General features: G+C 39.2%; 1 protein-coding gene across 1 annotated transcript in view; it reads left to right on the forward strand.

Moving 5' to 3' along the window:
- The window catches only part of LOC136837130 (uncharacterized), a 49,575-nt gene extending 23,890 nt beyond the window's left edge, over window positions 1-25,685 (forward strand). The window contains exons 2-3 of the mRNA XM_067101745.1: window positions 14,357-14,420; window positions 23,243-25,685. Coding sequence (XP_066957846.1) covers window positions 14,357-14,420; window positions 23,243-25,685 — 2,507 coding nt within the window. The remainder of the gene's footprint in view (window positions 1-14,356; window positions 14,421-23,242) is intronic.
- The last annotated feature ends 663 nt before the right edge of the window (window positions 25,686-26,348 follow it).

The following is a 26,348-nucleotide window of genomic DNA, read 5'->3' on the forward strand; positions in this document are numbered from 1 at the left end:
TTGTAATAGAAAGTGAAAACGTGCTTTTTTTAGGCTGTCATTATAACGAGAAACAATTGTGCGTTTTTTCAAGATATGAATGTATATTTTTCAGTCGCTTTAGTCAAGTAGTCAGGTGAGAGAGATGCATTTTTCATATATCATGAACCTAAGTTATCTTTAGATTTATAGTTTAGGTTTTGATTAGAGTGACTGAGTCTTTACTTTTTTCCATTTTTAAAATATATTTTGGTTTATCCTTTATGAAATTTACAAGAGTATTTTTTCCTCTGGGGAAATAATTGTAGTTTTTATTTGTACAAGGAATTAGAGGAATTTATTTCTGGTGATAAATTCATTTCTCGCTATAATGTGCTTCAGATTCCACAATAAGCTGTAGGTCTCGTTGCTAGGTAACCAATTGGTTCTTAGCCGCGTAAAATAAATCTAATCCTTCGGGCCAGCTCCTAGGAGAGCTGTTAATCAGCTCAGTGGTCTGGTTAAACTAAGGTATACTTAACTTATTTTGTACAAGGAGGAACTTGCACTGATTTATTTATTTTTATTTTATATATATATATATATATATATATATATATATATATATATATATATATATATATATATATATATATATATTATAACGACCACCTCCGACCTTTTCACGACCCAGAAAGACAAGCACGGCTGAAGTGGCAGGCGGGGGCTCCAAAATCACGCCCGCAGGGAAAGCAGGAAAAGCAATGGAGAACTGTGGGAGGCACGGGAGCGTAACCCACCGCAAAGCACCAAGGTGTCCTATAAATAATCCTCCATGGCCGTGATCTATCTCTCTTAAAGGTACTGCCAACGTAACACTGTCCTTGCAAGTTGCAGTATGAAAGAGCAGAGCACCATCCTGAATACTTATTACTCGCCCAAAAGGTTCCCCCAATGTATGTATGCGATAATTAGAAAACAAGCGAAGGGCAGACGAGCCGTCGAACGACCAAACTATGAAAAGATAAAAAAACACACACACACACACACACGAGCGAGGTACCATTTAAGTACAGAAAAACCCGTGGAAGGGAAAAAAAGACCCTAATTCAGCTTTTCGTGACTAAGCAAAACAAAGTAAAAATACTACGTTAAAGTCACGAAAAATTTAAAGGTACAAATAATTTAAAGACGAATAATCTAAAATTACGGGTAATTCACATGCAGTTATTACAGTTATTGCAAAAGTTGCAAAACCCATATCGAGAGACGATTTTTGCATCATAGGGCAAACGCAAAACCCTCACGAACTATCCATTCTAGAGTCGTTGCTCATTAATTAAGCAGCTAGTTCCCCAGTTGAATAAACAACCCTCTTCGATCCAACTGTATCTTAGCTAACGTGTCTCCGGTTTTCTCTCGTGTCATTCAGTCTTCCTCTCTCTGAACTGAAGGTTGTTGGTCGGCGGTCTTAGCTTTTAAATATATTTGTGTAATAATTGTAAATTTTAGTCTTTTTACTGCTTTTTGATTTTAAACAAATTTAAGATTGTTTTATAACTTTATGATGTTTACTGACAGATTCCCAGATGTAATAAAGGTAATATTACGGAACGTCGGAATAAAGATAAGACAAATGTAGAAAACGGCCTGCTTCCTTAGTCAACCGGTGATTTGATGTCGTCTTTGGTATTCACCTATCTCGCACCTTTTATATATATATATATATATATATATATATATATATATATATATATATATATATATATATATATATATATATATATATATTAACTTTATCACATACACAATTGTTCTGTGCATTAGTAGAATTACTAAAAGGACCTCATTCAAACTGGATGGTATTTAATAGAGTTTTTATTCAAAAAGTTACAAGCTTTCTTGGACAAACAGTCCACATTATCAAGTATCCGTACAATGAGCAAAACGCATAGTCCGGCTGTATTTATATCTGTGTGCTGGGTACTTTTAATCCTATAATCGCCTAGCTCTTCCTGTGTGACCTCCACCCCTCTTGACCTTGGTCTTTCTCTGATCCCTGGTTCCAGATGTCCGTTTTCCGTGCGTTCTCTTGCGTTTTTTCTTCGTTTCCTTGCTACTGTGGAGTATATGATTTTTCTAGATATGCTGTCTTCAAAGCCGTTTCCGGTGTTCCCTGCCATCGTGTTGTTGGCGCAAGTTATGAAGGCGTTCTCTACAACCAGTCTAGATGTTTTGTTGGTGTTCCTGTACAGAAAACTCATATTTTCCCAGTCTATTCTGTGATCATTTTCCCAACAGTGTTTGGCAACTGCCGACGTCTGATTATAATGCCTTATGTTCTGCAGATGTTGTTTGCTTCTGCTCTTTACATGATTTGCCAGTTTCGCCATAGTACCCTTCTTCACAGTCTAGACACGCTGCCATATAAACCCCCCTCTAATCTCTTCCCCTCTACCGACTTTTGTTTCTAACTATTTTATTCCTAATGGTGTTTTTGTAGCTGCCTATCAATTTGAAATTATTTAGCTTCCTGTTGATGGGTGCAATAGAGTTGTTGTCCGGAACTGTAATTATTTTCTTTCCTACCAAATGTTCCTTTTCAATCCTTTCCTCTCCCCAAAATAGTTTTTCCTTGCTTTGATATGTGCCCACTCCCACCAATACTTAGGGTAGCCTAATCTCCTAAAACTCTCCCTCAGGTAATCCAACTCTTCGTCTAAAAATTGGGACTGCAAATCCTATAAGCCCTGATGGCCAACCCTGTCATTAATCCTATTTTTATTTCTTTCCTATGACTGGAGAACCTATGTATGTATGAATTGGTGTGTGTCTTCTTCCTATATACCTTGAATTTTAAATTCTCCCCTACCCTCTTGACCAGGACATCCAAGAAAGGAATTCTCCTTCCTTCTCTTCTTCTAATGTGAACTTGATGTGTTCATTTAGTTTATTTATGTTTTCTAAAAACTTGTGTAGATCTTCCTTTCTCCTTGTAAATGATCAAGATGTCATCAACGTATCTTACCCATTTTACGATATTTAAGTTCCCTTTATTTACTTTGCCCACCTCTTCCTTTTCAAACCATTCCATAAAGATATTGGCTAGAATTGGTGAAAGACTTGAACCCATGGCCACGCCATTTTTTTTGTATATAATGGTTTTCGCCCCACTTGAAAACATTAGCGCTGAGGGCCGCTGTTAGCATTTTTATTAAAACGTCATGATCTATGTCGCATGTATAGACCCCTCCTCCATATTCTTTTTATTATTTCCATCGTCGTCTTTACTGGTACGTTAGTGAACAGGGAAGTTACATCCAAACTTGCAAATTTGCAGTCTTTTACGTTAATTTTGGATAATTCGTCTATCAGGTTCATGTTATGTTTTAAATGCCCTTCGGATACTAAGCCTACCCATTTTCCCATTATGTTGGAAAGAAATTTCTCCAGCCTCCTCTGTAAGGCAGACAAAGGGGGGGCGGTTGTAGTAATGGACGCCGCAGAATACGAGAATAAGTTAGAACAACTGTTAAACGATGAAAACACATATGAGGTTTGCAACAAAAAACCGGACATTAGGGGGGTACAGTGCAATTTTAACAAAGAAGTAAGGGAAGCGTTGACAAAAATCCACGACAAAACCAAAAGAAAAGAATTAGAACATAGAGTAAAATCAATGGAAAGTCCAGAGATCCCATATATTTATGGTAGCCCTAAGATCCACAAGGAAGGGTGCCCGCTAAGACCGATCGTGGCATCGACGAGATCACCGCAGAGGAGGCTGGAGAAATTTCTTTCCAACATAATGGGAAAATGGGTAGGCTTAGTATCCGAAGGGCATTTAAAACATAACATGAACCTGATAGACGAATTATCCAAAATTAACGTAAAAGACTGCAAATTTGCAAGTTTGGATGTAACTTCCCTGTTCACTAACGTACCAGTAAAGACGACGATGGAAATAATAAAAAAGAATATGGAGGAGGGGGTCTATACATGCGACATAGATCATGACGTTTTAATAAAAATGCTAACAGCGGCCCTCAGCGCTAATGTTTTCAAGTAAGAAAACCATTATATACAAAAAAAATGGCGTGGCCATGGGTTCAAGTCTTTCACCAATTCTAGCCAATATCTTTATGGAATGGTTTGAAAAGGAAGAGGTGGGCAAAGTAAATAAAGGGAACTTAAATATCGTAAAATGGGTAAGATACGTTGATGACATCTTGATCATTTACAAGGGAGAAAGGGAAGATCTACACAAGTTTTTAGAAAACATAAATAAACTAAATGAACACATCAAGTTCACATTAGAAGAAGAGAAGGAAGGAGAAATTCCTTTCTTGGATGTCCTGGTCAAGAGGGTAGGGGAGAATTTAAAATTCAAGGTATATAGGAAGAAGACACACACCAATTCATACATACATAGGTTCTCCAGTAATAGGAAAGAAATAAAAATAGGATTAATGACAGGGTTGGCCATCAGGGCTTATAGGATTTGCAGTCCCGAATTTTTAGACGAAGAGTTGGATTACCTGAGGGAGAGTTTTAGGAGATTAGGCTACCCTAAGTATTGGTGGGAGTGGGCACATATCAAAGCAAGGAAAAACTATTTTGGGGAGAGGGAAAGGATTGAAAAGGAACATTTGGTAGGAAAGAAAATAATTACAGTTCCGGACAACAACTCTATTGCACCCATCAACAGGAAGCTAAATAATTTCAAATTGATAGGCAGCTACAAAAACACCATTAGGAATAAAATAGTTAGAAACAAAAAGTCGGTAGAGGGGGAAGAGATTAGAGGGGGGGTTTATATGGCAGCGTGTCTAGACTGTGAAGAAGGGTACTATGGCGAAACTGGCAAATCATGTAAAGAGCGAAGCAAACAACATCTGCAGAACATAAGGCATTATAATCAGACGTCGGCAGTTGCCAAACACTGTTGGGAAAATGATCACAGAATAGACTGGGAAAATATGAGTTTTCTGTACAGGAACACCAACAAAACATCTAGACTATTGTAGAGAACGCCTTCATAACTTGCGCCAACAACACGATGGCAGGGAACACCGGAAACGGCTTTGAAGACAGCATATCTAGAAAAATCGTATACTCCACAGTAGCAAGGAAACGAAGAAAAAACGCAAGAGAACGCACGGAAAACGGACATCTGGAACCAGGGATCAGAGAAAGACCAAGGTCAAGAGAGGGTGGAGGTCACACAGGAAGAGCTAGGCGATTATAGGGATTAAAAGTACCCAGCACACAGATATAAATACAGCCGGACTATGCGTTTGCTCATTGTACGGATACTTGATAATGTGGACTGTTTGTCCAAGAAAGCTTGTAACTTTTTTGAATAAAAACTCTATTAAATACCATCCAGTTTGAATGAGGTCCTTTTAGTATATATATATATATATATATATATATATATATATATATATATATATATATATATATATATATATGTGTGTGTGTGTGTGTGTGTGTGTATACATATATATGTAAAGGGATATTCTTTATGAAGCCTGACCAGATCTTTTGTGTGTGTGTATGTGTTTTCAAGTCCTACAGGATTGGCTCATTTAGTTTAGCATAGGAATACTTACCTTAATTGTTCTAATGCGTTTCCCAAACATTCATTCGTCGAAACTACAGATTTTCTAGACAGAACCTCGGTTATAACCTCATTCCTTGATACAGGAAGCTGATGATGAGTATCCAAGCATTTTCCATCGATTTACCTGTTGACGAACTAACACGCACGACCTCGCCTCGTGAGTTGCGTCACACGGGGTAAAATGAGGAAATCAGGTCGGGGGCGAATATCCCTGTGGGGAAAGTACGTTGACCCGTGGCTGTGATGTTGCGAAAGGTAACATGGAAGAGTCTTTGGCCGGGTAATGAATTAAATGGCCGTTTGGACGTTTCAGGTTGGAATATGCATGCAGGTTATGACCAGGAAGTGTTTGCACCTGACTCCGTGTGTCGTTGTCAGATAGGCCACTAGGATTTGCTTGCGGCCGAAGCTATGTTGAGGCGCCCATAGACATGCATGTATGACTGAGCCAAGTTAGAAATTTTCGTGAGAGTATATTTCAACCTTAAAATCGCTCATAATGGAGGAGGAACATGATTGAAGTTGCAGGAATTAGATTATCTCATAAAAGAAGTTCTTCTGTCAGGATAGGAATTAAGTTCGAAAGTTGGATACCAATACTGACTCCAGTTCGTTGCAGTTTTTTTTGCCCTCTTTCGAGTTGTGAAGGCTTTGAGAAGTCTTTTTTGTGTTCCGTGGTGGTCTTGTCGGAATTGCTCGCTCCTAACAACTGTTTCTCTTCCTTCCAGTAATTATGTTAAAAAAACTTCGTTTCCATAAAGAACTTTATTGCAGGCTAAATTCATGACGCGTTCCACAAAAGCATTTCATAATTTACATGAATGCTGCCGTCTGATCTGCTCTTTGCTCGTGCATATTAAATTCTCTCTCTCTCTCTCTCTCTCTCTCTCTCTCTCTCTCTCTCTCTCTCTCTCTCTCTCTCTCTCATATAAAGTTTACGTTTGTGGTCGCCTTTGTTCTTAATGGGTTGTGGTTATAAAACTCTTGTTTAGACGAGCTCATGCGGAAGTCAAATTAGTGCCTCCTCTTATTTCAAGGCAAAATGGATATAATTTTTTTAGTAAAATTTTGATGTCCGAGTTCACAAAGTTATTAGATTTTCAGAGCAACGCTAATTAGGAATTGTATTAACTGTGAGTCAGTTTTCTTTGTGTATTTCCAGTACAAATTGATATTATGCTAATTATTATTGTTTTTGCTATCCTTTTTTTGTCTTTGTTTATGAATGCATTACAGTTATTAATAAGTAACTACTCATTGTGGAGGGTTGTTGCTATTTCCGAACAGCTTTGACGAAATCGAAGATATTGACGTGAAAATGACAACAAGAGAAAATCGTGAACATCATTTCCTTTGGGCTCAAAAGCCGATTTTATTATTTCATTCGGGCGCCAGTATTCGACTTCAAATGGTTGCCAAAATATTGCTTCTCGAATCATGTAAAGCAAATTTCTTTTGTGAGGGATCGAAGCCTAAATCTCACCTGTAGTATTACTCTCTTTGAACGAGCTATGTGATGGATGTTATAAAATCTACCCAGAAACACTGGTCACGTGTTGTGGGGTCATATTCAGGCCGCAGGGCAAGCTGGATGCCAGAATATTCAGAAATAGTGGCAGCGGGGAATATAAAGATATTGGTACGTAAGAATGATCGGAAAATGTCTGGGTGATATTTTCGTGTATCTATTTTTACCGTCTTGGGGAAAGGCCACATTTTTATTTGAGATTTGGCGCGCGATATTCCAAACGGCTGACTGTGCTCAGCATTTTGCTTACCACATGACGGGAAGCTGTTGTGTGACTCTTCATGCTCTTTAGATTACAGACTTGTCATGTACATTACAGTCTAGGGCGAAAAAGGTCGATTTATCCAGTTAAATCTAGGATAGGTTTTCAGGTAATTTTATATTCTAACTGCTCCTTGATGAAGTATTTTCGCACTCAAAGTTTCACTTGGATCATGCTAGGGGAACGAAAGTTTCAAGCTGGCCGTTAGGTCACTGTATAGCTTTTAGGATTTCTTTTGGATATAGCCTACCTTTTGATGAGTTCTAGTCCCTTTGAGACAAGTTTCCATCTGTGCAAATCTAACAGTTTAAAGTATTTGAATGAAGAACTTCGACAATTTGGAAGATTTTTCGGAGAAATTGACGTACAGTAGGGCATAATTAGGAAATGAAAGAAAAAAAAAACCACCGTCCCCCCAGGAAAAATTTTTTTTTTATTGATAAACGAGTTAAGTTCTAGTTCAATTGGGTCAGTTGAAAGAGGAAAGAGTGCCTTAGTTGGTAGATAAGAAGTGAATGAGGATGGGAAAGAGAAAAAGATGAACCATTAAAGAGAGAATCATTATGGTAAAAGAGTTTATGTTTACCGTTAGTGCAGAGCAAAATGGAGACGTTGGTAAATGGCAGGAGGATGAATGGGGTTTTCAGTGAGAATGTAAGATAAAAGTAGGTCACGGTCTTCCAGTTGCGCTGTTGCGCTTAGGAGCCCAGTTGACAGTATTACACACTGTCATTCTCCCTGGGTTGGTGCGAGGGACATGTTCAAGCCATCTCCATCTCTCCTCATAATTATCGGTACACATATCGAACTTTCAGAATTTCGATTATGGCGTCATTTCTTCTTCTATCCTGCCCTCTGACTCCTAATATTCTTCTTAAACTTTATTTTCAGTTTTACAAAATCCTCTAGATTTAGTTTCGTTGCCATACCCATGAGTCTTGTCTGTAGAGTAATACAGATTCCATTAGACTAATATATAATGTCACTTATCATATGTAATGAAAATAAAGACTGTTGGGAAGGAAGTGCGGAAAGACATCTTGGAGAGCAAGATGGTGTTGTACAGGGAAATAGAAATATCAGATAAAGGTAAATGAATAAATGCAACGGAAACTAAATGTCTTTGATATAGAAACACATTTTTCAAGAGAATTTTCGTAACATTTTTATTTTTTATTTGACACGTGTTTGAACGTGTCTCCTCCTCCCCCTCCTCCGCAGCTGACAGTTGAGTTTTCGAGTAATGTGGTCCTTCAGAAAATATCTTCAGAATGTGTGTGTATATATGTATATATATATATATATATATATATATATATATATATATATATATATATATATATATATATATATATATATATATATATATATATATATTTTTTTCACACACGCACACACACACACACACACACACACACACACACACACACACACACACACACACACACACACACATATATATATATATATATATATATATATATATATATATATATATATATATATATATATATATATATATATATATATATATGTTTATATATCAGTGTCGCCGCTAGAATATTGCTAGGCATTTCAACTTTGACCTCAGTCTTTTGCAAATCTTTTCCCCGTCGTCGTCGGCAACTTCCGACGTGGTGGTAGGCGTGTGTGTGTGTGTTCGTGCAAATGATATGACACCCTCATCATTTTTAATTAAGTCACACTCCATTAGCGCACGGAAATGGATCCGCGGTTGCCTGTGAAGGTGATTTTAATTAAATAAGTGGTCTCTCTCTCTCTCTCTCTCTCTCTCTCTCTCTCTCTCTCTCTCTCTCTCTTGCACGCCAGATTCGTTGCAGTTCCACACGTTTCTTGGCCTTGATCATGTCATTTAATTTTTTTTTCAATTGATGGGAATATTTGTGATGGTTCTGCCAAAAGAGAAAATTTTTTGAGTTATTGTTTTTTGTTTAATTATTGTACCCTCCCACATAAATTTTGTCGATTATTAAATTGTAAAGTCGGTTTTTTTTGTGTGCAGTGTCTTCTTCTTAATGTATGTTCTGTCTGTTTGACATTGCATTTGTCTGTTGAAACGCCTCAGGTATTCAGACAAAAGGATTTTGTAAAATTGAGCGGTATAACTGCTGTCACTGGAATAAAAACTTGTTATAAAACATAAACAGAGTAGGTTATATGGCCACGAGAAAGTGAGACAGCAGAGTGCTAGATCTTTCGCCTTTACTCACTTCTTACCGTTTTCAGGCGAACTATATGGAACAACCGTCTAATATTTACTCGAGTTCTTAGATAAAACAAGTCTTCTGCAGAATTAGGTCAAGAGTGTATAAACTCGGGTTTAGAATATTTATCTTTGTTCATGGTATTCATGAAGATTCAGTTAGATCTGTGGACAAGATAGTTTTACTTTTTGTCATTACACTGCTGTGGGACAAATCAGTTCCATGTTATTTTTCACATAGTTGCAAAAAACGAGCATAATTTTTTGCTAGTTGTTGATTTATTTTGGCATTTTGTTCCTAACTTCCCTGGCCCGATTAAAATGAATCATAATCCAAAGAAAATATCTTGTTCACTAGATCAAAAGCTAATACCTATCACTCTAGTTGTATAAGAAATCATGTTTGGCTAACCTTAAGGGGACAACAACGCATTCTTTAAAACTGTCTGTAGGGTACTATATGTGGTTAGGTCTTGTTGTAATAGTGTTAGTGGTATTAGTAAAGACACTACTCTATGTAAACAGTACACGTAGAAAATGTTTCATGGATGTTGAAACGAAGGTCAACACTTCTTACTGTATATATTGTAAGTAGTCGTAGCTGTCAATCATTGTAATACATGGAAATAATAATGTTATGATTTCACCTAGACCCTCTACCAATAACTGATACTGTCAGTTACTTTCAGTAATTACTTTGAAGTTTATATCTGAGATAATGGACACACGGACCATATTTGCTGGATGACTGACAGGTTTTAGGCTGCCGATAAGTTTTGCCATGCAAAGGCCAGTCAGCGCTTTGCGGGATGTATTTATTCTTAACTTCGGGTGGACTTTCTGCTGCAGAAAATGCATTGCATTTTTGGACCCCTGTTAGAGGTCCTTAGGACGTATAGGGCGTAGAGTGTTTCCGGCCCATATCTGCAAGTTACACCAAGGTGTGCAGATTTTAGTACCGAGTTGGTTCATTCAAAATGCTTTGTGTTGATGGACGTAACATGTGCTTTTGTGTGTGTGTGTGTGTGTGTGTGTGTGTGTGTGTGTGTGTGTGTGAGAGTGAGAGAGAGAGAGAGAGAGAGAGGGCCATCTGTTTTTACGTTTCGCATGAAAACTGCTTATATCTCTTGTATTGCAGTTTTGAGTGGAATTCTGTATGTTTCGAAATACGTTGGATGCTATATACAATAAGAAATAAAACTATTATCCCATAAAGATAATTGTTATTGGCCACGTATCGTGACCTCCTCCTCTTGTGTTTGTGTTAATCCACCAGTGATATCGAGGTACTGAGGGTTGCCGACTCATCACAGATACTGTACATAAATATACGGCGATTGATACACCGAAAGCCAGGAGAGACGCTTCATTCGAATTGCATGTTTGTTTGCGCTCATGCTCTTCCGGTCTCGTCGGTTTATGGTATGAGAGAGATTGGGGGGAGGGTTGGGAAGGAGGGTGGACGGAGATCCCTCCCTCCCCTCCCTTCCTCCTGGAGAGCCGGCCTTTGTCTTTTATGGCGATGTGGTTGTGGGGGGGAGGAGATGGAGATGGTGGTGGTGGTAGTGGCCAGAGGGTCCACATTCATTCGCTATTAATGAATAGCTCCCACCGGATGCTGGCTCGAACAACCTGGTCACTGTTGGCCTCCTATACTGCAATGGCTGTTGGTTTACCGTTGTATTGTTTTCTGTAGGGAAGCCCAGTTACTCCTCCCCCCACGTCCCACTCCTCTCCTCTCCCCCTTCCCCCTGCGCTGCATCGTTCATCTCTGGTTTACGTGTAGCCTATGTCTATAATCGTCCTTGTGAGATGATGCATTTTAATAAGTCATGAGGTTCAGTGCCCTATGAAGATAAAGAACTTCCAAGTGGAACGTGTTAATTTTAACGTCAGGAACCAACTGTTGTCACAGATTTTGGTGATGTGGACGAGCCCTGCGAAGTACCAGAATGCCTGTATCCCAGGTGCGATTGAACTAGGCTTAATAATTATATTGATAATAATTTAGAATTTACTGGACGCAGTCACGTGTTACGTGTGTGTTTAAGTTTAGACTTTAACTCTTTCTCAGCCGCTCAATTTCCTCAACCTTTCAGGATATGCTCATTGCGGTTAGGCATTGAATCCGACGGAGAAATATTTTGCCTTGTGAAACTCTCACACCTCTGAAGTCCACCTAGAAAGGTTACAGTTTCTTCGTATAGCTACCTTCCGGATTCAGTCCTTACAGACGTAGTGTATACAAAAAAGATATGGAGATTGAAAGTTTTAAGAGTTTTTCGTGACAATTGTTGCAAGTGGATGATTTGCACGGTAAAATAGGAAATTAATTTTTGTAAGCGTAGGCATTGCCATAGCTTTCAGAGGACTATAGGTTTCCTCTATTTCTAACTGCTATAAGTTTTCCTTTCTACTTGATTTAGTTGTGGACCTCAGGGGGCCAGTACCTCTTTTGCATATTAATAGCCATCCCCGAAATCTACTGGCAGTGTTGCTTAAGATTCTTTGAGCCACCGTATTTAGAGTGCAGTCTGTTTTATTATGTATAAGAGAGAGAGAGAGAGAGAGAGAGAGAGAGAGAGAGAGAGAGAGAGAGAGAGAGAGAGAGAGAGAGAGAGAGAGAATTTGGGTTTTTCAGTAAGTTTTCTGTCCTCTCCGTTATTAATATTCAGCACGAAGACACGAACTTGTGGAATAAGCCAGAAAGACCATTGACACACCAAGTAAGCTTCACGAATAGAATGTTCATGTGTTGAAAACATAGAACATTGAAAGAGAAGTATATTACTGTACAGATATGAAATGAATAATAATTAGCAAATGAACAAGAATATTTCACAAGCTATGTTGAGAATCGTGAGAAAAAAAAAAGCTGAGGCGGTGTTTAATCTATTTAAAAGTATAAAGCCTCTGTTTAACGTATTTTGAAGTATGATATACTCAGCCAAGGCAAAGCGTTCCTTGCGTATCGCACATGAATTTGTTTCCATGCCAAATATTTTTTTTCTTCCTCTAGTCGTGACTACAAATTGCCTGGGGCTTATCAGCGTACACGTTAACCTGCCGTTACACACGACAAGAGTACGTCGTTGTAATCTCCCAAAGCTGCTTTTTTCTCTCTCTCTCTCATGAGCGTCACTACTCCAACCCTGAGGAATCTGAAACCTTACAGGACTTGATCCAATTTAGCGATTATGACCAGTCAGCCCCTGGGCAGGTTAATACGTAGGTATGCCGACGGACGAGACCGCCACAGGAGATTTAATGCAGAGGGTTTAAACGGGTGTGCAGAAAACTGTGGCGTCTGTATTTCGATCTTGCTGAAGGGAATGCGTTTGCTGGTGCGTCGTGAATCAGCTGTTCGAAGACGTCGTGAAGATTCTGCTTTAGTCTTCATGACTGATTTGGTTATAATCGTACGTCGTCGGGACAGCTACTACCAAGGTCTTCAGACGCGGACCACTTATTATGGTGACCGTAATATCTTTCATGGGTTCAGTTTCAGTTTTTTGTTAGTATGTTTCAGATTATAATTTTCCATTTTAGGTTTCCCCCATTTTATGGTCAGACCGATAATATATTATGTATGGTGCACCTTGAAGGATTGCCAAAATTATAAGAGGGTTAAATGGATAACAATGTTTATGTCTACGTGCTTATATATATACGATTATAACGTTCAAACGATCAGTACGCACATCAACAGAGGTGCGTAAAGAAAAGTATTCTAATTCATGGGCTACTCACTTATATTGCATTTTATCATGACATCTGCCGTATGTCATCGCATAGTGGTTATTAATTAGCTCATCTCGGATGTTCCTACTCCCACAGTGCATTGATAACCCTCCATACTTAAGGATTCTTGACGTTTGACAATTGTCTACTTAGGGCTAACTTCTCCAAGCTTTTTTTTTTTTTTTTTTTTTTTTTTCCCTCCCTCTGAAAACATACTGAATGCAGCCAGCAAACTTACGTGTCTTTCGTAAGGCTTCTGTATGTATGGTGATGGTATTATTGCTCGATGCTTCTTCAGATCTTCGACTAATGCCGTTGTTAGAATGATGTTCCAACGTGAGTAATGATGTCAGTGGGCGCCCAAAGTCCTTATTTTCCTGTAGGAAGTCTTCGAAATAGTGTGACAAAATTGTTTCCCCTTTTTCGTCTTCCTGCCCTTTATTTCAGTCAAGAACTTTCGCGTTTGCTTCAAGTGCCTGTTCTTTTAGAGTTTGGGCGTGCTACTTGTTCAACAGAGGATTATCTTCCATTTCTGTAGAGGTGCCAGTGTGTCGCTCTGCCCATACTAGCAAACTTTCTTTTTATTTTTTTACTGTTTATAAAAGTTTTTAAGTCAATTGTGTTTTTATATATATATATTTATATATATATATATATATATATATATATATATATATATATATATATATATATATATATATATATATATAGCTAGTATTGCTGGAGTGGGGTTGCTAGCCCCACCATCTCCTAATCTACATTAACTTAATTCATTAAAGATCATCAGTGCTTCTGTAATGTTTTCGTCATCCTTAAGGTACGTCCACACTACCGTAACACAAGTCATATAACCGGCGTCGGCAATTTATCGCACACATACCACGAACAGCTTAAATACAAGTCGTCAACTTATTACTAGTAGTACCCAGTGCTTTGTACGATTATGTATATGTATTATATATATATATGTACACAATATGATAAATATAATTAATTTCTTGTAATATCCTTGGCCAGACCTAGGGTTACAGGACATCGGTGTGCCTCCAGCAGCCACCCAAGGGCTGTCTGAAAGTTGCAGGTAAAGTAATTTCGGGGAGAAAACTTTATTTCACGAGAGCAAGAGGAACTGGTCTAAGTCTGCTCATGTCGCGTCATGAAACGTGAACTGGGACAAAATCGAGATTATTCATTTGTTTATTTATTCACACATCTATTAATTTTGTGTTTTATATTGATTTTCATTTATCATATTATATTGCTGTCTTTCTTTCTTTCTTTCCTGAAATCTTCAGCTGAAATCCCTTATGGACAGTCAGCTGACTATCAACTCAAGTGGGCTCCAAAGGGAAATCAGCCTACACAGAGAGAGAGAGAGAGAGAGAGAGAGAGAGAGAGAGAGAGAGAGAGAGAGAGAGAGAGAGGCAAGTTATAGGAAGAGTTGATAAATGAAAGAATATGCGGGGAGTAGAAAATAAAATTGATACACCTGAAATTCAGGAGACGGCAGCAGAGAGCAGGAATGAGTTTGCTCCTCGGTTAAAGAATTGGAGGTCAGAAGATTCCACAACCACATTAAGCAAACCATTCCACATTTTACTTGTAGCCAAGATAAGACACGTATCAGACATATAGAATGTGTATGCCTTTTCGTAAGTGTTTCATGTCTTCGGCTTTTATTTATTAAAAATATATATATCTTTCATTTACTTGTAGTCTTATAATGACCTGTTGCAATTGTACATCCGCTGTCAGTTGAATCCCATTAAGGATTCTCATCCCGACTTTGCCAGCGGTGGAATTGCATTTGGCTAATGCCTCCTGTATTTCTGCAACATTAGGAATGGAAGAGCAATTCCAGTTCCTTTGAAAGCACAGGAATTTAAAGAGCATTGAGGAATTCTTAGAGGCCGAATGATTAATCTGAGGAGTTGGCCAGTAGTTTTATGTTGGCTATATAAAAACTAAAATGTGGAATAGTTTGCTTAGTGTGGCTGTGGCATCTGATCAAACAATGAGGCGAGGAGTAAATGCATTCCTGCTCCTTGCTGACATCTCCTGAATTTCACGAGTATCGGTTTTATTTTCTGTTCCCTCATATTTATCTGTTTTTGCCTTTTCCTGTAACTTTCTCTTTGTGCAGACTGATTTCCCTTTGGCGTCCTCTTAAGTATCATTTGTTGACTCGGTCCATAGGGGTTTTCAGCTGAAGGTTTCAAGAAATATAAAAAGAAAAGGAGACTATGGATTAGGAAAATGAAGAGAGGCTGTGATAAGATTAATAAGTAATGAATAGGATTGATAAATGACTCTGTTTTTGCCATTCGCTAATCCTTATTATTCAGTACACGAAAATAAAACGGATCAGGCTTCTACTTGTGCTGAAGAAATTTAGAGATGTAAAAAAATCTGGGTCATTCCGTTCCGTTAAAACTGATTGTGTGTTGAACTAGATAGTAAATCATGTACCTGGTGGCCAGTCGATTGTGGTGTGTCGCATTCAGGGTGTAAAATAAGGGCGGAGGGCTTGCAGTCTCATACCTTTGTGTAGGAGGCAAAAATGACGCACTACTTTTACATGACTTGCGGAAGTTTTATCCAATATGGTTTTTGAGACTACTAATCGACCAGTTTTATCAATTCAGTTTTTTGCGGTTTTATGTTCATTTTGCAAAGGGAAAATTTAATGTTTCGTCGTTTATGATAATGATGTTAATATTTCATCAAGCATTATTACTTGTCTTCATTTTCAGTAATAATTATTATCATTATAATTATTGGTGTTGTTTTGTTGCTGTTATTACTAATGGTATGATTCGCTGGAGTATTAACGATTAGAGTATGTAATACAAAAATAACCAAGTTTTGTATTCTTTTGCGTGTGAAAGCACTTTACGAGACACTAATATCTCGACCTGGTGTAAAATGAGCCTGAAGTATTTCTGTAATAAATGTCACATTCAAATCCGATGTTCATCAGCACTGAACACTATAAATCTAGGACTGCGCTTTCCATTTTTTTTTTTTCGTGAATCGTTAAAATGTTGAGAGAGAGAGAGAGAGAGAGAGAGAGAGAGAGAGAGAGAGAGAGAGAGAGAGAGAGAGAGAGAGAGCTACCACTACATACGTATGATGGCCAATTTGACCAGTGCAGCCGTTCTTGAACTCCTTGTTTGAGAGAGAGAGAAAGAGAGAACTGGGGAAGGGGTGGGGGCCATCTGGGCTTGGGGGTTTTAAATCATAAGACACAACCCCGCAGCATCAGGAACAACACTCACCTGTTTTGATGGGTTCAGTAATTCACTGGGTGTGGGAATGAACTCGGAAATCCTGATGCGTGTTTGTTTATTGTTTATAATGGGTGCGAACTTTGTCTTTTGTACAAATGTAGCCAGAAAGAGTGGTTCCCTTCGTCTTTTTCATTCTCTTTAGGCCTTACAAGCTTTTCTTAATGAATTATGATTTAATTAGGAAATTGAGGCATATATTGGTTTGCGAGTGTTGTACGGAATATCATGTACGTTTAATCTCCGTAGTGCAGGTGGTGGGGTTGGGTGCCGTCAGTGCGCCGCATTACCTAAGGTTCTTTGCAGTGTCCCTTGGGCCCCTCGCTGCAACCCCTTTCATTCTTTTTACTGTACCTCCGTTTGTATTATCTTTCTTCCATCTTACTTTCCACCCTCTCCTAACAATTGTTTCATGGTTTAAATGCGAGGTTTACTTGCTGTTACACATTCAAAAAATTTTTACTCTCATGGGTGCCAGCTTTTGGCCTTTCGCTAAGTTCTGTTTATTCAGTTTATGTATCTGTCTTTTAATATATTTCGAATGTTTATTGGTAGCTGATGGACTCTCGTATAACGCGTTGTTTAGATTTTCCGTCCTCCTTTCATGGTCCTCGCCCTCTCCCTCGTCCCGCATTTTATTCTTCTTCGTACGAAAACGGCGGTTTGACAGTCGTATTTGCCTTGTATGATTTGTATATATTTGGATTAGATGTTGGGAGGATCTCTTGTCACACGCTAGGAACGCTGTCGGCTCTGCATAGGCATTCGTACTTGAGTGTGTTGGTGTTCGTATATATATATATATATATATATATATATATATATATATATATATATATATATATATATATATATATATAGATGTAGATATAGATATAGATATATATATATATATATATATATATATATATATATATATATATATATATATATATATATATATATGTGTGTGTGTATGTGTATATGTATATGATTGAGAGAGAGAGAATCGTATTTCCTGTCGCGTGAGGTGATATTTTGAAGCCGGAAGTATTTTTCTTTCAAGGTTATGTAAACAAAAAGTTTGCACGATTGACAAGATTAAGTATTTTACGTGCCAGTGGTTTCAAATTAGATTAGTAGTAGCTAAAAATGTTCAGTTTTCTGCGGTCACGTTGTTAATTATACTTACATTGGCCGTGCAAAATGCATGCAGCATCTGTATATGTATATTCACATTCTTCTGTGTTTTTATGTGTGACTGTGAACACCTGTTCTTTTCTTCTAAGTATGATATATGGCTGTCGTCGCTCTTATGGAATATGCGTCATTTTCAGTAATCAAGGTTATGAGGAGGGTGACTCACTGATGAGGATTGGGGGAGGCTTCTGTGAGGGTGCCATGCAGTGGTTGGTGCCGTCAGTGCACTTCACAGGGCGCAATGTATGCGTTACTAAAGGGCGTTTGTAGCATCCCTGCGGGCCTTAGTTGCGATCGCTTCTTAGCCTTTTACTTTGCATTCGTTCCTGCTGCCTTTCTTCAGTCTTGCTTTCCAACACCTTTTACTGATTCTTCTTAGTGCTGCTGTGGGGTTTTGTTCCAGTTCCAGTTCCGCCTTTCGATCCCATTACTTCGTCTTTCTTTTCAGGATCTATCATGCTGTTCTACCACTTAAGCTCCTCCTTTTCACAGTCTTAAACGTTGAATGGCCAAAAGTGCCCAGAACTTAGTTTGACAGTCTGAATTTCATAAATCGGGTTCTATGAGGGATGGGTTGAATTCTAATTAACGAGGGACATTTTGAGTATAGATGAAATGAGGCTTTCCGTTTCCGGTGTTACAATTCCCGATGTAAGTATTCGATGGAAAGCTCAGCGGTGCAGGTTATTTTATGCCTAAAAACAACTCTAACGTGAAGGAAAAGAGGAAAGAAGTAACGTGAAGGAAAAGAGGAAGAGAAGTGAATGAAATAATGTGGTTGGTAAAAGAGGAAATGGAGAACAAGAAAAGAAAGGGAAGGCAGGTCGAAAATCCTGCTTTAATCCCCATCTGAAAAAGATGCCGACATGAGGTAACTCGTACTTTACTTTACAAACACTTTTTTTTTTTCTCTTTTTTTTTTTTACTTTTCTTTGGGAATTTTCAACCTTGCTTGTATATGTATCCTCTAGACCTTCATTTTTCAGTCCCTCGCGTTATTATTAATGACTTTCAGAGGCTTTACGTTGTTTGAATCAAGGATCATCAGAAGACAAATGGCCTGGAGTTAGTGTGGTACTGGCCTCGTCCCGTTTACGGTAATTAGATGGAAATTTGTTCGTCATAACAACGGTTGTATATGGTCCTCGGGATATGCCTTTTATTCAGTCGAGATACCATGGAGGATAAGGAGTATAAGTCGCTCTCTCTCTCTCTCTCTCTCTCTCTCTCTCTCTCTCTCTCTCTCTCTCTCTCTCTCTCTCTGTAGACTGACTGAATGGCTAAGCTGGCTTGGATAACTAGTGTCCACATGACAGAGATGTGCTTGCTTGCAAATATATATAGACGTATTTATACACATGCAGCTATATTCTATGTATACATACGTACATACATACATACATATACACAGTTTATAATTTCTGTTTAACTCATCTTAGCCTTCTCCCCCCCGAAGATGATTTCTAGGACTACGTGCACATTCTTATTTTAATTTTTATTGTGCACTATCTCTCTGAATGCAGTATGTAATAATCTCCAAATTTGAAATCGGAAATAGTAGATACAGAATATTTTGTATTGTAGATATTATTAACATCACTTTCCATCTCCCCACCCATGAAGCACCACAACTTTAGTTTTCGCATTTAGGTAAAAGAAAAAGAAAGAAAGAAAGAAGAAGAAAGCCTTGAAAAAGCAAGGGAAGCAGCAGTTCTTAGTGGGGAAACATCCATGGAATCTTAATCGCACTTCCGGTTACGTTATGTTGCGGAGGTTCGATTATGGCCCAGAGGATTCGGTGTCTGCAGGCGATAATGATCACGGTAATCACGACGTCCCGGAGCATGGCGGAGCCTTTAACTGTTTTTCTGGTCTCTTTTTTTCGTATTATTTTATTCATTTGTTCATTCTTTCATTCCTTTCTCGCGTCTGTTATCTCTTCTTTATGTATTTCCCTTTACCTTCTCTTACTTCGCAATGAGCACCATATTCTTTGGAAGCTCGAATTTCAAGTCAGTGGCCCCTCTGGGCTTGTTACATATGAATAGGGTTCATCTTTTAAATGATAATGAATAATAATAAAAGCGTATTCCTTCACTCGTTGGTCATTCTTTTCCTTTTTTTTTTGCTTTTTTTTTCAGTCATTTTCTTTGTTTTTCATTGTCCTTTTCGTTAATTCATTAATGTTTCTATCCACCTTCTGCTCCTTCCCACATGTTTCATTTGTGCATTCCTTTTTTATTCACTCAGTACTATGTAAATTCTACTAATTCCTTTGTCTTCATACCTAATATTGCTTCCACTCTGTCTTCTCTTCCCACACTAATATTCTCTGTTTTACCCATGTTAATATTGTCTTATCTTCCTTTTCCTGTTTTTCTTGTCACTTTTTTTTTTTTGCGTGTTCTCATATTCTCTACTCATCCCATTTGCCCGCTTCGTTCCCTCCATTTTGTCCTCGGGTGTCATGTGGTTCCACCGTTATGAGCTGTTTCAAGATTTAATTCCAGAGACCTCCTTCTACTATCCATATACCATCCCTCCATCCAGAGACCTCCTTCTTCTATCCATAAACAATCCCTCCATCCAGAGACCTCCTCCTTCCATCCATATACCATCCCTCCATCCAGAGACCTCATTCTTCCATCCAAATACCATCCCTCCATCCAGAGACCTCATTCTTCCATCCATATACCATCCCTCCATCCAGAGACCTCATTCTTCCATCCATATAGCATCCCTCCATCCAGAGACCTCCTCCTTCCATCCAGAAACCCATCCTTCCATCCATATACTATCCTTCCATCGAGAGACCTCCTTCCATCCATATATCATCCCTCAATCCAGAGCAAGTGAAAACAGAGATAAGCAAGAGTCGAAAAAGTGGGAAGGATATGGAAAATAACATTTCTATGGTAAGAATGTAAAATGGTCAGAAATAAATGAAAAATTAAACAAAGACTGGGAAAACATATTGGTAAGTGATAATATACAGGTAAATACGGATATTTGATATAAAATATTAGAGAAAATAGTGGATAAATATATACCGAAGAAAAAAAGTAAACATCAGTCATGCATACCAAGAGACAGAAGGACCCTGTTCCAGAAAACAGAAAGTGGAAAAAAGCTCTTGCAAAAGAAAAGAATGCACAGAAAGTGATGGAACTAAAAAGTAAGATAGAAAATGCAGAACAAATGATTATACAATCAAAAGAAAATGAAAAATGGGACCTAGAAGAAAAGACCCTACAAAATATCAATCAAAACCCCAAAATTTTTTACTCATATGAAAAAAGATGAATAAAAGAAGAGTAGAAATATGTAACATATTAGCAGAAAGATATGAGTGAATTTACACCTAGAATTGATAATGAAGATAATGATACAGAAACAAGAGATGAAAATAGTGAATATTTATCAGACATAGATATTAATGAGGCCGATATTGTGCAGGCTATTAATGAAATTAAAAATGGATCAGCAGCCGGACCAGACGGCGTCATTGCCATTTTGTTAAAGAAAGTGGTTCATTCAATCGCAAAGCCACTTGCAATAAGACAAAGTGTAGATACAGGCAAGATTTATGATGAGCATAAATTAGCATATATTACCCTATTTTCAAAAGTGGATCAAGACTAGAGGCAAGTAATTATAGGCCTGTGAGTCTGACATCCATATTATGAAAGTGTATGAAAGGGTACTGAAGAAAAATATGAAACAATGAAAAATAGTTTGTTTAATATAGGACAACATGGTGTTGTACCCGGAAAAAGTACACAAACCCAACTGTTAGTCCACCATGAAAGCATATATAAAAATATGATAAACGAAAAAGATACAGATGTGGTTTACCTAGACTTTTGCAAAAGCTTTTGACAAGGTAGACCATAATATATTAGCGAAAAAAATTAAAAACATAACATTGTGGACAAAGTAGGAAGATGGATAAAAGAATTTTTGCAAAACAGAAAACAGATAGTGATTAAAAACGACGAGAAATCGGATGAAGCTAAGGTAATATCCGGTGTGCCACAAGGTATGGTGTTAGCTGTATTGCTGTTTGTGATTATGATTGCAGACATAGACAGTAATGTTAAGGACTCGGTAGTGAGAAGTTTCGCCGATGACACAAGAATAAGTAGAGAAATTACTTGTGATGAAGATAGGAACTTGCTACAAAGAGACCTAAACAAAATATATGAATGGGCAGAGATAAATAGCATGGTATTTAACTCTGATGAATTTGAATCAATAAACTACGGTGATAAAGAAGAAATGCTATATGCATATAGAGGACCTAATAACTGAGACAATCACAAATAAGGAAGCAGTTAAAGACCTTGGTGTGATGTTGAATAGAATATGTCATGCGATGATCAAATAGCAATACTATTGGCAAAATGCAAAGCAAAAATGGGAATGTTGTTCCAGCACTTCAAAACAAGAAAAGCCAAATACATGATTATGCTTTATAAAACGTATTATAGTCCACTTGAATATTGCATTATAATATGGCACCCACAGAAAAAGGATATTGCACAAATAGAGAGTGTACAAAGGTCTTTACAGCTAGAATAGAAGAAGTTAAAGACCTTGACTACTGGGAAAGACTACAATTCTTAAATTTATATAGTCTTGAAAAGAGAAGAGAATGCTACATGATAATACAGGCATGGAACCAGAAAGAAGGAATTACCTAAAACATCATGGAGCTAAAAATATCAGAAAGAGCAAGCAGAGTAGATTACTATTGCCCAAAACTTTACCAGGAAAAATGGGAAAGCACACAGGACATTAATCCAAAACACCAGCATAAAAATGCAGCGTCTATTCATGATTACCAGCTCATCTGAGGAAAATCAGGATGTGAGCATTGTGTTTAAGAATAATTGACAAATATCTAAGGTGCATCCCAGATTGTCCAAGATTGGAAGATGCAAAATAGAAGATGCATTATCAAAGACATCAGAGGTGCCTCACACTGAGGACCTAGAATAGAATGAAGTGTAAAGGTCTGTAAGGTGAGGTCTTCTATCCATAGAATCCCTCCATCCAGAGACCTTCTTCCATCTATATAGTCTCCATTCAGAGACCTCTTCCATCCAAATATCATCCCTCAATCCAGAGACCACCTTCTTCCATCCATAACCATCCCTCCATCGAGAGACCTTCTTCCATCCATATACCAACCCTCCATCCAGAGACTTCTTCCATCCATATACAATCCCTCCATCCAGAGAACTCCTCCTTCTGTATATATACCATCCCTCCATCCAAAGAACTCCTCCCATATACATACACCATCCCTCCATTCAGAGACCTTTCTTCCATCCATATACCATCCCTCCATTCAGAGACATCTTTCTTCCATCCATATACCATCCCTCCATTCAGAGACCTATTTCTTCCATCCATAACCCATCCCTCCATTCAGAGACCTCTTCCATAAGAACCATCCATACATCCAGAGACCTTCTCTCAAGATACCATCCCCCATCCAGAGATTGAATTCTTCCATCCAAACCATCCCTCCATCCAGAGACCTTCCATTATCATCCTCCATCCAGAGACCCCTCCTTCCATCCATATACCATCCCTCCATCCAGAGACCACCTCCTTCCATCCATATCCCATCCCTCCATCCAGAGACCTCCTCCTTCCAACCATATCCCATCCCTCCATCCAGAGACCTTCTTCCATCCATATACCATCCCTCCATCCAGAGTCCTCCTCCTTCCATCCATATGCCATTCCTACATCCAGAACCCTCCTCCTTCCATCCATATGCCATCCCTCCATCCAGAGACCTCCTTCTTCCTTCCATATATCATCCCTCCATCCAGAGACCTCCTTCTTCCATCCAAATACGATCCCTCCATCCAGAGACCTCCTCCTTCCATCCATATACCATCCCTCCATGCAGAGACCTCCTTCTACCATCCATATACCATCCCTCCATCCACATACCATCTTCCATCCAGAGACCTCTTTCTCCCATCCATATACCATCCCTCCATTCAGAGACCTTCTTCCATCCATATACCATCCCTCCATTCAGAGACCTCTTTCTTCCATCAATATCCCATCACACCATTCAGAGACCTCTTTCGTCCATCCATATATCATCCCTCCATTCAGAGACCTCTTTCTTCCATCCGTATACCATCCCTCCATCAAGAGACCTCCTTCCATCCATATCCCATCCTTCCATGCCGAGACCTCTTTCTTCCATCCATATACCATCCCTGCATCCAGAGACCTTCTTCCATCTGTATACCATCCCTCCATCCAGAGACCTCCTTCCATTCATACCATCCCTCTATCCAGAGACCTCCTCCTTCCATCTATATCCCATCCCTCCATCCATAGACCTCTTTCTACCATCCCTCCATCCAGAGACCTTCTTCCATCCATATACCATCCCTCCATCCAGAGACCTTTCTTCCATCAACATCCCATCCCTCCATTCAGAGTCCTTCTTCCATCCATATAACATTCCTCCATCCAGAGACCTCTTTCTTCCATCAATATCCCATCCCTCCGTTCAGAGGCCTTCTTCCATCCAAATACCATCCCTCCATCCAGAGACCTCTTTCTTCCATCAATATCCCATCCCTCCATTCAGAGACCTCTTTCTTCCATCCATGTATCATCCCTCCATTCAGAGACCTCTTTCTTCCATCCGTATACCATCCCTCCATCGAGAGACCTCCTTCTTCCATCCATATCCCATCCTTCCATGCCGAGACCTCTTTCTTCCATCCATATACCATCCCTCCATCCAGAGACCTCCTTCCATCCACATACCATCCCTCCATCCAGAGACCTTCTTCCATCCATATACCATCCCTCCATCCAGAGACCCCTTTCTTCCATCAATATCCCATCCCTCCATTCAGAGACCTTCTTCCATCCATATACCATCCCTCCATTCAGAGACCTTCTTCCATCCATATACCATCCCTCCATCCAGAGACCTCTTTCTTCCATCAATATCCCATCCCTCCATTCAGAGACCTTCTTCCATCCATATACCATCCCTCCATCCAGAGACCTCTTTCTTCCATCCATATACCATCCCTCCATCCAGAGACCTCTTTCTTCCATCCATATACCATCCCTCCATCCAGAGACCTCCTTCTTCCATCAATATATCATCCCTCCATCCAGAGACCTCCTTCCATCCCTCCATCCAGAGACCTCCTTCTTCCATCCCTTCATCCAGAGACCTCCTTATTCCATCCAAATACCATCCCTCCATCCAGAGACCTCCTTCTTCCATCCATATACCATCCCTTCATCCAGAGACCACCTCCTTCCATCCATATACCATCCCTCCATCCAGAGACCACCTCCTTCCATCCAAATACCATCCCTCCATCCAGAGACCTCCTCCTTCCATCCAAATACCATCCCTCCATCTAGATACCTCCTCCTACCATCCATATACCATCCCTCCATCCAGAGACCTTCTTCCATCCATATACCATCCCTCCATCCAGAGACCTTCTTCCATCCAAATACCATCCCTCCATCCAGAGACCTCCTTCTTCCATCCATATACTATCCCTCAATCCAGAGACCTCCTTCCATCCAAATACCATACCTCCATCCTGAGACCTCCTTCTTCCATCCATATACTATCCCTCAATCCAGAGACCTTCTTCCATCCAAATACCATCCCTCCATCCAGAGACCCTTCTTCCATCCATATACCATCCCTCACTCCAGAGACCCCTCCCTTAATCTATACCCCATTCATCCCTTCATCCATACCCTGTCCCTCTATCCAGAAACCCCTTCCCTCCATCCGCACCTCATCCCTCCCTCCATACCCTGCCCCTCCCTCCCTTCAGAAACCCCCTCCTCCATCCTGAAGCCTCTGAGGTGCGGCTTTATGCGTAAGCTTTATGCCGACGTTGATTTGACCGGATGGGGAATATCAGTTTGGGGTGGTTTGAGTCTTGGTCGGGTCGATTGATGGGCTCATGTTTCTCAAATGTCTCCTCTAGTGACGAGGAGCGCCGTTGTAAATCTACCAGGCGGAGGTGGAACAAATCCATTACTTCGAATGCTCGCAAAAATCGAAAATGGTCCTGCCTCAGATTTTAGTCGTCTCTCTCTCTCTCTCTCTCTCTCTCTCTCTCTCTCTCTCTCTCTCTCTCTCTCTCTCTCTCTCTCTCTCTCGTCCTCACTTCCCATCTACTACGATGCCTTTTTCCAGTCATTCTGGCAACTGGCCGTAGTCTGTCCAGTCCAGGCTCGTGCTTCATATAACGAAGTGGGAAATATCAATTTAGGTCGTTGAGGTGGGAGCGTCGTGTGGCCAATTTGAGACGTCCTATTTTTTTTTTTTTTTCGTGAGGGCTGATTGATTGATTTAGATCTACTCAGAGGTGAAGATGGTGGGCAAATCGGATTGACTTCAATATCTGGCAGGTTTTATTAGGAGTAATTGTGCAGCGAGTTTTATTTTTCCAAAGTACTTAAATTTTCGTTGGTGTGGCGTTGTGGGTCAAGAGGTTATTGGTATTCGTACC

The sequence above is a fragment of the Macrobrachium rosenbergii genome, chromosome 4, assembly GCF_040412425.1.
Source record: "Macrobrachium rosenbergii isolate ZJJX-2024 chromosome 4, ASM4041242v1, whole genome shotgun sequence".
NCBI classification, from domain to species: domain Eukaryota; kingdom Metazoa; phylum Arthropoda; class Malacostraca; order Decapoda; family Palaemonidae; genus Macrobrachium; species Macrobrachium rosenbergii.